Source organism: Oncorhynchus keta, chromosome 11 (genome assembly GCF_023373465.1).
Source record: "Oncorhynchus keta strain PuntledgeMale-10-30-2019 chromosome 11, Oket_V2, whole genome shotgun sequence".
NCBI classification, from domain to species: Eukaryota; Metazoa; Chordata; class Actinopteri; order Salmoniformes; family Salmonidae; genus Oncorhynchus; species Oncorhynchus keta.
The window spans coordinates 45,084,059-45,094,895 of record NC_068431.1 but is presented as its reverse complement, the minus strand read 5'-3'; the positions used below and the strand labels follow the sequence as shown (position 1 = coordinate 45,094,895).

At 43.4% G+C, this 10,837-nt stretch overlaps 1 protein-coding gene across 1 annotated transcript; it reads right to left on the bottom strand.

Moving 5' to 3' along the window:
* Positions 1–6,678: 6,678 nt before the first annotated feature.
* On the bottom strand, positions 6,679–9,543 carry tmem88a (transmembrane protein 88 a). The gene is made up of 3 exons (XM_035780764.2): positions 8,998–9,543; positions 7,610–7,995; positions 6,679–7,449 (listed from the first exon to the last, which is right to left on the bottom strand). Exons 2-3 carry the CDS (start codon positions 7,982–7,984, stop codon positions 7,171–7,173), a joined length of 654 nt encoding a protein of 217 aa, XP_035636657.1. The 5' UTR covers positions 7,985–7,995; positions 8,998–9,543; the 3' UTR covers positions 6,679–7,170.
* Positions 9,544–10,837: the final 1,294 nt, after the last annotated feature.

The following is a 10,837-nucleotide window of genomic DNA, read 5'->3' as shown; positions in this document are numbered from 1 at the left end:
CCAGTTAGAACTTGTTATCAGTATTAAAGACACCTGTCCACAACCTCAAACAGTCACACTCCAAACTCCACTATGGCCAAGACCAAAGAGCTGTCAAAGGACACCAGAGACAAAATCGTAGACCTACACCAGGCTGGGAAGACTGAATCTGCAATAGGTAAGCAGCTTGATTTGAAGAAATCAACTGTGGGAGCAATTTTTAGGAAATGGAAGACATACAAGACCACTGATAATCTCCCTCGATCTGGGGCTCCACGCAAGATCTCACCCCGTGGGGTCAAAATGATCACAAGAACGGTGAACAAAACTCCCAGAACCACACGGGGGGACCTAGGGAATGACCTGCAGAGAGCTGGGACCAAAGTAACAAAGCCTACCATCAGTAACACACTACGCCGCCAGGGAATAAAATCCTGCAGTGCCAGACGTGTCCCCTTGCTTAAGCCAGTACATGTCCAGGCCCGTCTGAAGTTTGCTAGAGAGCATTTGGATGATCCAGAAGAAGATTGGGAGAATGTCATATGGTCAGATGAAACCAAAATATAACTTTTTGGTAAAAACTCAACTTGTCGTGTTTGGAGGACAAAGAATGCTGAGTTGCATCCAAAGAACACCATACCTACTGTGAAGCATGGGGGTGGAAACATCATGCTTTGGGGCTGTTTTTCTGCAAAGGGACCAGGACGACTGATCCGTGTAAAGGAAAGAATGAATGGGGCCATGTATCGTGAGATTTTGAGTGAAAACCTCCTTCCATCAGCAAGGGCAGTGGTGATGATACGTGGCTGGGTCTTTCAGCATGACAATGATCCCAAGCCCGGGCAACGAAGGAGTGGCTTTGTAAGAAGCATTTCAAGGTCCTGGAGTGGCCTAGCCAGTCTCCAGATCTCAACCCCATAGAAAATCTTTGGAGGGAGTTGAAAGTCCGTGTTGCCCAGCAAAAGCCCCAAAACATCACTGCTCTAGAGGAGATCTGCATGGAGAATTGGGCCAAAATACCAGCAACAGTGTGTGAAAACCTTGTGAAAACTTACAGAAAACCTTTGACCTCTGTCATTGCCAACAAAGGGTATATAACAAATTATTGAGATAAACTTTTGTTATTGACCAAATACTTATTTTCCACCATCATTTGCAAATAAATTCATAAAAAATCCTACAATGTGATTTTCTGGATTTTCTTTCTCATTTTGTCTGTCATAGTTGAAGTGTGTAGCTCAGTTGGTAGAGCATGCGCTTGTAATGCCAGGGTAGTGGGTTCGATTCCCGGGACCACCCATACGTAGAATGTATGCACACATGACTGTAAGTCGCTTTGGATAAAAGCGTCTGCTAAATGGCATATATTATATTATATTAAGTGTACCTATGATGAAAATTACAGGCCTCTCTCATCTTTTTAAGTGGGAGAACTTGCACAATTGGTGGCTGACTAAACACTTTTTTGCCCCACTGTATACAAAAGTATACGACTAAGCCATGGAGTGGTAGGCCACACAAGCTCACAGAATCGGACCGTCGAGTGCTGTAGCTCGTAAAAATCATCTGTCTTCAGTTGCAACACTCACTACCAAGTTCCAAACTGCCTTTGGAAGCAACATCAGCACAAGAACTGTTCGTCGGGAGCTTCATGAAATGGGTTTCCATGGCCGAGCAGCCGCATAGAAGATCACCATGCCAATGCCAAGCGTTGGCTGGAGTGGTGTAAAGCTCAACGTTATTGGACTCTGGAGCAGTGGAAACTCGTTCTCTGGAGCGATGAATCCCGCTTCACCATTTGGAAGTCCGACAGACGAATCTGGGTCTGGTGGATGCCAGGAGAACACAACCTGGCCCTATGCATAGAACCAACTTTAAAGTTTGATGGAGGAGGAATAATGGTCAGGGGCTGTTTTTCATGGTTTGGGCTAGGCCTCTTAGTTCCAGTAAAGGGAAATCTTAACACTACAGCATACAAGGATATTCTAGATGATTCTGTGCTTCCAACTTTGTGGCAACAGTTTGGGGAAGACCCTTTCCTATTTCAGGATAACAATGCCCCTGTGCACAAAGCGAGGTCCATACAGAATTGGTTTGTAGAGATCAGTGTGGAAGAACTTGACTGACCTGCACAGAGCCCTGACCTCAACCATATTGAACACCTTTGGGATTAATTGGAATGCCGACTGTCACCAAGGCCTAATCGCCCAACATCAGTGCCCAAACCCACTAATGCTCTTGTGGCTGAATGGAAGCAAGTCCCTGCAGCAATGTTCCAACATTTAGTGGAAAGCCTTCCCAGAGTGGAGGCTGTCATTGCAGTGAAGGGGGCACCAACTCCATATTAATGCCAATGATTTTGGTGTTTGAGCAGATGTCCACATACTTTTAGTCTTGTAGTGTACAGTGGCTTGCAAAAGTATTCACTCCCCTTGGCATTTTTCCTATTTTGTTGCCTTACTAACTGGAATGAAAATAGATTTTTTTGGTGGTTTGTATAATTACACAACATGCCTACCACTTTGAAGATGCAAAATATTTTTTCTTGTGAAACAAACAAGAAATAAAACAAAAAAACTGAAAACTTGTACGTGCATAACTATTCACCCCCCCCAAAGACAATACTTTGTAGAGCCACCTTTTTCAGTAATTACAGCTGCAGCTCTCGGGGCATGTCTCTATAAGCTTGGTACATCTCGCCACTGGGATTTCTGCCCATTTTTCAAGGCAAAACTGCTTCAGCTCCTTCAGCTTGGATCGGTACCGCTGGTGTACAACAATCTTTAAGTCATACCACAGATTCTCAAATGATTTGAGGTTTGGGCTTTAACTAGGCCATTCCAAGACATTTAAATGTTCCCCTTAAACCACTAATGTTGCTTTAGCAGTATACTTAGGGTTAGGGTCATTGTCCTGCTGGAAGGTGAACATCCGTCCCAGTCTCAAATCTCTGGAAGACTGAAACAGGTTTCCCTCATGAATTTCCCTGTATTTAGCGCCATCCATCATTCTTTCAATTCTGACCAGTTTCCCAGTCCCTGCCAATGAAAACATCCCCACAGGATGGTGCTGCCACCACCATGCTTCATTGTGGGGATGGCGTTCTCGGGGGTGATGAAAGGTGTTGGGTTTGCGCTTTCCTTGATGGCTTCAAAGCTCAATTTCACCAGATCTTATTTAGGGGCTTTATAGTAAAGGCGGTGAATACATATGCACGCATCACTTTTCCGTTTAAAAAAAAACAGAAGTTATTTTTTTCATTTCACTTCACCAATTTGGACTATTTTGTGTATGTCCGTTACATTAAATTAAAAATAAAAATCCATTTAAATAACAGGCTGTAATGCAACAAAGTAGGAAAAATGCAAAGGGCAATGAATACTTTTGCAAGGTACTGTACATCTCATATCACTCACATTATCTGAGGACCATGGTTACGAAAGTAACCTTAAATTATGGCGAGCAGCAAATCCCAGGAGGCTTAGCGTGTTTCTTCAGGGAATTGTGAGAACAAGGGAAAACACTGCCAACAAGATGATCTAATCTCAGATCTCTCTCCTTTACAGTACAGGACAAGGCAACCTCAACATGGTGATCCCCACATGCCCAACTAAGCTGTTATTGCTTGTGTGTGTTTTCCTAGGTCTATTTCGGTTTGTGCCCACAATTCTGAAATAATGTGAGGTTCCATATCAATGATTTCACATCGTCCTACCTGATACAAGTATAGACATTTAGGGGGTGCAGACTTAACCTCTATGCAGGGTCAAAACACTGTAGGCTACTCTTTTGTGAGGCAGGCCTGCAGGAATAACCCCAATGGTGGATAAGAACTGCACAACAGATGCACTACAAAGGCTGGGTCCTGCTGCCACCAGTGTAGCAAATAAGTGGAGAGATCAGCAACCCTAAGGTTACAGGGCAAGTGCACTTACTTTGCTTACTGTATAAAGGTGCTGTCCGGAGGGTGCTACACTTGTTCGCATTCCAGACTTGTTGCTGTCAACCGGTAAGCTACAGTAGGCTATTGATACACTGCGTTCTCTGAAAAGACAGTTACATAAACCGGCAGTAGCATAATCTGTTGTTGCCATTGAAACTAGAGCAATTTACGCAGAGAAAGGCAGACAGATCTCTCATTATCCCATAGCGGAATTCAATGCAGAAATGAATGACTGCATTTTTATTTCGCTAAATTCTGATCTTAAAATGAGAGATTTTGTGTGTTGTTATGCACAAAATAGCTCATGTATAAATAAAGTAGGCCTGGGCTATATGCAAATTAAGAAATCATGTAAGAGCAATAATTCTGAATTTCAATAGCCTTTCAAATATTTTAGAGGCCCAAATGCAGTCAAAATGATGTTTTCTTGTGTTTTGTATCATATTGTACAGTAGCTGATGAAACTAACACTATAAAAGTATGAACAAATTTGATCATTGTTTGATTTCCTGATAGTTGCTGGTTGAAAATGCAATCTACACAGGACCTTCTATTCAGCAGGTTTGCATGGGCAGGAATTTTGTACGTTTGTTAATGGACCAATAACAAAAAGCGTTCCAAACCTCTCTGGCAATGGCTAGTTTTCAGTTTTCTTGCTTGAGAAATACTTTTTTTTGCTTTAAAAAGGCATTTTCTTGTCAATTGTAATGGAAAACGATTAGACTACACTAAGATATTTAATTGGTACCCAGAAATTATATTTATATAATGGCTGCATTGGGCCATTAAGATATTTGTCCTCTTACTCCCTCTCCTTCCCAATTACTCAAATTTAAAAAATCACAATAGTCAAATGTAGCCATACCCTACAACCAATCAATAACAGAATGAAGGTTACATCAACCAAATACGAAACGTGAAAACAAAACATTGAAATATCCCTGTATGTCATGGTGCTATTGAATAGCCAAAATAGTAGAATAGTCTATAACTCACCTGTAAATGAAAGATCAAAATGGTATGAACTTGTTTTGTGAGTAGGTTTGGTTGGAGTTCTGTAAAAAATTGTATCATTTGCTTTTTGATGTCTGATCTTCTGGTTTGATGTCACGAGGCAGTCAGCGCTCATTCCTCTGACCACTGATGCTGTAAATGCAACCTGTCTTGTCCCTCGTAGAGCGTCTATCACTCTCTCATTGATACAACAAGGGCATGGAAATTTTCCACTGTCGACTCTGCGTCTTTAAATAGCTAATCCCTCAGCGCGTGGCCACAAAACAAAACATGCTTCCCCTGACGCTGTCCCCGCACTTACAGTGTATGTGTGTATTGGCAATTTAGTATGGGCAGTAAATAGATCTCAAGTGAAGTGTTGCTATGTATCCTCGTAAAAACTGTTAGAAACAAGGACATGAATGGTGATCTAATTGGTAAGGGATGCAATGTTAGTCAAGATGGTGTGTTAACCTACACCAATATGTAAAACACTTTATTCTGCATATTATACCTCCACATAGTAAGATATATATATATATTTTTTTTTAAAGGTCAACATATGCTGTTATTATCTTGTCCATCATCAACACGAGGACACCAGTGCATTCAACCAACACAAAAGTCTACCATAAACGTTGGTCATGTCTGAAAGGTGTCCTTACCTGCCTGTTTCTGAATAACCTATTTTGAATGACAGGCAGAACAACGCTGACCTTTGGTGACCCTGAGCAGTGAACTTTCCAACAGCTGACATACAGCACAACAGCTGACATACAGCACAACAGCTGACATACAGCACAACAGCTGACATACAGCACAACAGCTGACATACAGCATAACAGCTGACATACAGCACAACAGCTGACATACAGCACAACAGCTGACATACAGCACAACAGCTGACATACAGCACAACAAGCCGGCAGGGAGAAAATAGGTTATTTTGTAGTTGTTTATATGAAATTGGCATAGCTTTAATAATATTATTTGGGGGATTATCTATTTAATACCATTCTATTGCTATAATGGGCAATTAGAAAGCCTGTAATATACTCAAAGTATTTTTTTCCAGGTATTCTCAATTACGTTACAACAGCTATTCACAGGCCATGATTATATAAACATGACAGAAGTTGAATGTTTTAGCTTACTTGAAAAAAAACACACATTTGGCAAGTTACTCATGTATTTATTAATGCATGACAACTGTTTTTGTTATCCACAAAATATGAGTATAGGTTGTCAACAGTTTTCTATGAATGTCATCATTCTATTCAAGCCCAACAAGGGAATCCAAGCAAACCCTTCCTGAGTGAAGTGATGTCATGAAGTTACTGAGTGAAGTGATGTCATGAAGTTACTGAGTGAAGTGATGTCATGAAGTTACTGAGTGAAGTGATGTCATGAAGTTACTGAGTGAAGTGATGTCATGAAGTTACTGAGTGAAGTGATGTCATGAAGTTACTGAGTGAAGTGATGTCATGAAGTTACTGAGTGAAGTGATGTCATGAAGTTACTGAGTGAAGTGATGTCATAAAAAGATTTTTGATTGATTCTGTACACCATTTATAGGATGTATTTGTGACTATAACTCCCTTCAAACTTGGATTAACGAGTCAATATTTGACAGCTGCCAAATGGCATCAGAGAGATGGTAGCCTTGGTATCCCACAGGCTTGTGAGGTGATGTCATGGTAGAGGACATCTTGTGATCCACTAGAGGGAGGTGTTGCCATTTCATGCCACAGTCCACAACAGAACCTGATTCCCTTTTCTTTATTTCTTTAACACAAAGCAACTTTTTCGATATGATGGAACATTTTATTCTAAACAAGCATAGAGTAATAAAAGTACAGCATTATTGAATATTTAAAAAAACAAACGCAATAATGTGACATTGAATTACAGCGTAGTTACAGGGATATTTGATAGTACTTCATGTAGCATAGTTGTGTGTTTTTACAGCTTCACCTTTGCTCTCTACTTATAAAAGAACCAGTGTATTGTAAGATCCACCTCCACACCACCCCCAGACCTACAGACATATGAAAGATGTCCACAATCTCCACACCTCATGCTCTGTTTTCTTTCTCCATTCCTTCACATTCTCCCCCTCCCTGCTCAAAGTACAAGTTGCCCCTATCCACAGATCTAGGATCAAATTACTTGACCCCCAATCCTAACCTTCACCATAAGGAGGAAGAAAATGTTATCTGACCCTGCATCGGTGGTTGGGTCAACATCTACTCTACTCACACCCACACACTGCCTTTGCCCTCCCCCTCTGAGGCCCCATGCTGGCCGCAGCAATCCCCTCCACGGTGGCGCGAGGCAGGCAGGTTCTTGTATACGGCCCTGCTGTAGGGGATGAAACAGAGGCCCAGTTGAAGGTGGCGGGCCAGGCGGCAGTAGGCAGCCAGAGCCAGGACCAGGAGGGGGGTGACCAGGATGAAGCCCACCACCAGCAGGGCCACACAGCCACCGTCATCCAGCAGGTCTGAACAGTACAGGGACGTGCCATTGGGCTGCACCTGGGGATGACATACACACATATTTAAACTACTCATGTGTCACACTGCAATGTTCAGGTGGTGACTCATGCTCTTTCTTTCCCTGCGTGTCAATGACTCTTTCCTCTCTGTTTCTATCTCTCTGAGACACACAGACTTCCTTCCTGGATGGCAGTCTTACCGTGGAGTGACACAGGAAGCCAAACACGACCATGACCAGCGCTGGGGTCAAGATGGTGCCGAACACGATGCTGGCCAGTGTGCCGTTGACCAGTGCGATGATCAGGTTCTGAGCCGTCACCAGTACTGAGCACGCCCAGCAGTCCAGAGAGCCTCTCAGCTCCAGAGGTGCGTCTGTACCCCCTGATGCGCTGCCCGCCACTGAGTACGGGGGTGGCACCACCACTCCTGACCCCCCCGTGGGTGACCTTGGCACAGAGGTCACAGAGCCTGTGTGCTGGAGGTGGGATGGCAGTGATGACAGAGGTTCCCCATTATTAATGTGATTCAGCTGGGTGATGCCCTTCTCCAGGGTCCCGTTTCTCGACAGACTCATCCTCTCTGGGCCTTCAGAAAACAAAATGATTAGGGTTGTTTAATTAATTCATTAATTAATTTATGTGCATATCATACAGTACAATGGTATAATCATTATTACTAGTGGCAGTGCAGTTGGTTATGGGTTAAGTGGTATTGGGCGGGCCTATTACTTCTATTCTGTTAGGGTGCCTTAGGAGTTGCAGTTACATAGACTGGGAGCCCTGATAATGAATCCCCTTTACAGAAAGGAATCTGTTTGGCATGCCCATGTTTTTACATAACAGAGTGCAAAAAGCCTCTGAATGTTGCTCCATTAAAGTGAGAGTAGCAAAGTTTCCTAAAGTACAGTGGTGAGAGCTGCGGAAAGAAAACACAGATAACTGCACAACTCGGGGAAGTAGGAAATAGACTTCCCTTGGCCCCACCCCCAGTCTCCTGGATGACTACAGTCTCAGAACAATGAGCCAGGAACGAGCCCCCCCTCCCTCAAACACCCCTTCTGAGAAACCCTCTACCGCTAATTTTAACAGTCAACAACCTTTAGCTAAATTGGATTTGAAATTAAAATGGATCATTATAATGGCCTTTAAAATATATATATTTCACCCAACTTTCCAGTTGTCTTTAGAAGTGGGGTGGTACCTCAGCCATGTGTAATGGTCACAAATCTAACACTAGACTGTTGGTATTGAGAGGAAGGTAGCATGTATGACCAGCATGTATGACCTCTGAGAACATCATGGTAAAAAGGATCATGGATTGAAATAGTTCATTTTCCATTCAGTCTCCATATGAACCTAGCAATGAACGGGTGGATTAAAACCCTTCAATTGAAGTTATTCAACTGTTCTGTAATACAATGCCAAATGCTAATTGTCTCATCACACCCAAACATGCACTAGCAGCATAAACACTACACGCTGCAAGAGAGTTGACCATGATCTTTGTTAGGATGTTTAGTTTTAGTTTCCATGTCCCTCCTTCATCCCTGGACACCCATAACGACCACGGTGAGATGTGTTTACTCACTGTGTGATTGGTGGAGTCGTTCTGAGGATCTGTCTCTCTCTCCTCTCACAGTCGCGGTGAGACGATGAGAATGTACTCTGTTCTTTTAACCTGTCCTCCCACTCTGAGAACGCCCGTGGAGAGAAGAAGAGGTCGGCCTCCGCTGCATGAACATCCAGATCCCGAGGTCAGAGGGATGGTATTGATCAGGTGGAGGTTAATAGCCTTTATGTCGAGGGTTCAGACCTTTCTCTGCTGTATCCGGGTCTTTCAGAAGGTAAACTCCCGGTATTCAGCAGATGCTTTGTGCCCTCACAGCCCTCAGTCAGTGTGACTATCGTTCTCTTTTGCTTTGTGCTGAATCGGACCTTCTGAAGAGTTAAGGCAAATGTTGCTTTCCTGCTTGGCTCTGGCTCTTCATTTCCTGCCGTGCCGTTTCCTCACTTTTACTCCAGCTTGGTTAGTCACGGCGTCTCCCCTCTGTCTCCTGCCTGTCTCCTCTCTGCTGGGTGCGTGTCTGTGGGCTGCTGTGGTGCTGGTGGGTACAGAGGCAGCTGGGGTGTGTTAGGGGTTGGTGATGGTATTTGGGAAGGGCGGGGGCACACAGGAGGGATTACACTGATAACCCCTGCACCCAGTGGGGAGCGAGGGGGTGGGGAGGGATGGGAAGGCAGTCACTCCAGAGAGGGAGAGTGTTTATTTGGATAGATTAGGCGTCAGGGGTGAGGGCCAAACTCTAGCAGTTGCTACAACCACTAACCACTACCTTCTGCTGAAGTCACTACAACCACTAACCACACTACCTTCTGCTGAAGTCACTACAACCACTAACCACACTACCTTCTGCTGAAGTCACTACAACCACTAACCACTACCTTCTGCTGAAGTCACTACAACCACTAACCACTACCTTCTGCTGAAGTCACTACAACCACTAACCACTACCTTCTGCTGAAGTCACTACAACCACTAACCACTACCTTCTGCTGAAGTCACTACAACCACTAACCACTACCTTCTGCTGAAGTCACTACAACCACTAACCACTACCTTCTGCTGAAGTCACTACAACCACTAACCACTACCTTCTGCTGAAGTCACTACAACCACTAACCACTACCTTCTGCTGAAGTCACTACAACCACTAACCACTACCTTCTGCTGAAGTCACTACAACCACTAACCACTAACTTCTGCATTCGAATATTGAAAATGTGTGGATAATAAAATCCTAAACAAATGAGAACAAATAGTAGAGTGGAACTTTCTGAAGCAAGTACATTTAAGCTTTTAAAACAGGAATGTGTAATTTAGTGAGCTGGTGATAAGACGGAATAAACTGTTAACGTTTTGCAATGTGTCTCCATTGCAAGATAATCCGATCCAGTACATCTGTTTTACATTTGCCATACATTATTCAGAACATGGATAGTTTCTCACGTAAGATCCGTACATTCCTATCTACTCCTGAGTGAGATATAGATGACGGGGGAGGGGAACTCACTGATTGCACAAAGATAAGATGTAGCTTCTAATAGCACTATAGTATACAGACCCCGAGACAGAACACGGAACTGAACACATGAACTATGTAGAAGGTAGGTAGGGACAGCGGCTGCCTGGGCCATACAAGACATAGTTGTTTTAATGTTGTGCTGAAGGTCAAGAAGGAAAAGGGGACTGGCACTTGCCGTCTTGATGAAAAACAGAACACCAGGTTCAGAGAACGAAGAGGAAATGTGGATGGGGTAGAATGGAGTGATGTGGCAGGAGAAGGAGAGGATCACCAGATTGATAAGAGACCGGTGGGAGTTTAGTTCAAAGAGCGAGAATTAGTATTGGATGTTTTTCCCATTTTTTT

Coding starts and splice junctions, on each gene's coding strand:
- tmem88a (XM_035780764.2), bottom strand. CDS start 7,984: ATGAGTCTGTCGAGAAACGGGACCCTGGAGAAGGGCATCACCCAGCTG. Junction 7,450..7,609: donor GCTTCCTGTGTCACTCCACG/GTAAGACTGCCA, acceptor TGTCATCCCCAG/GTGCAGCCCAATGGCACGTC.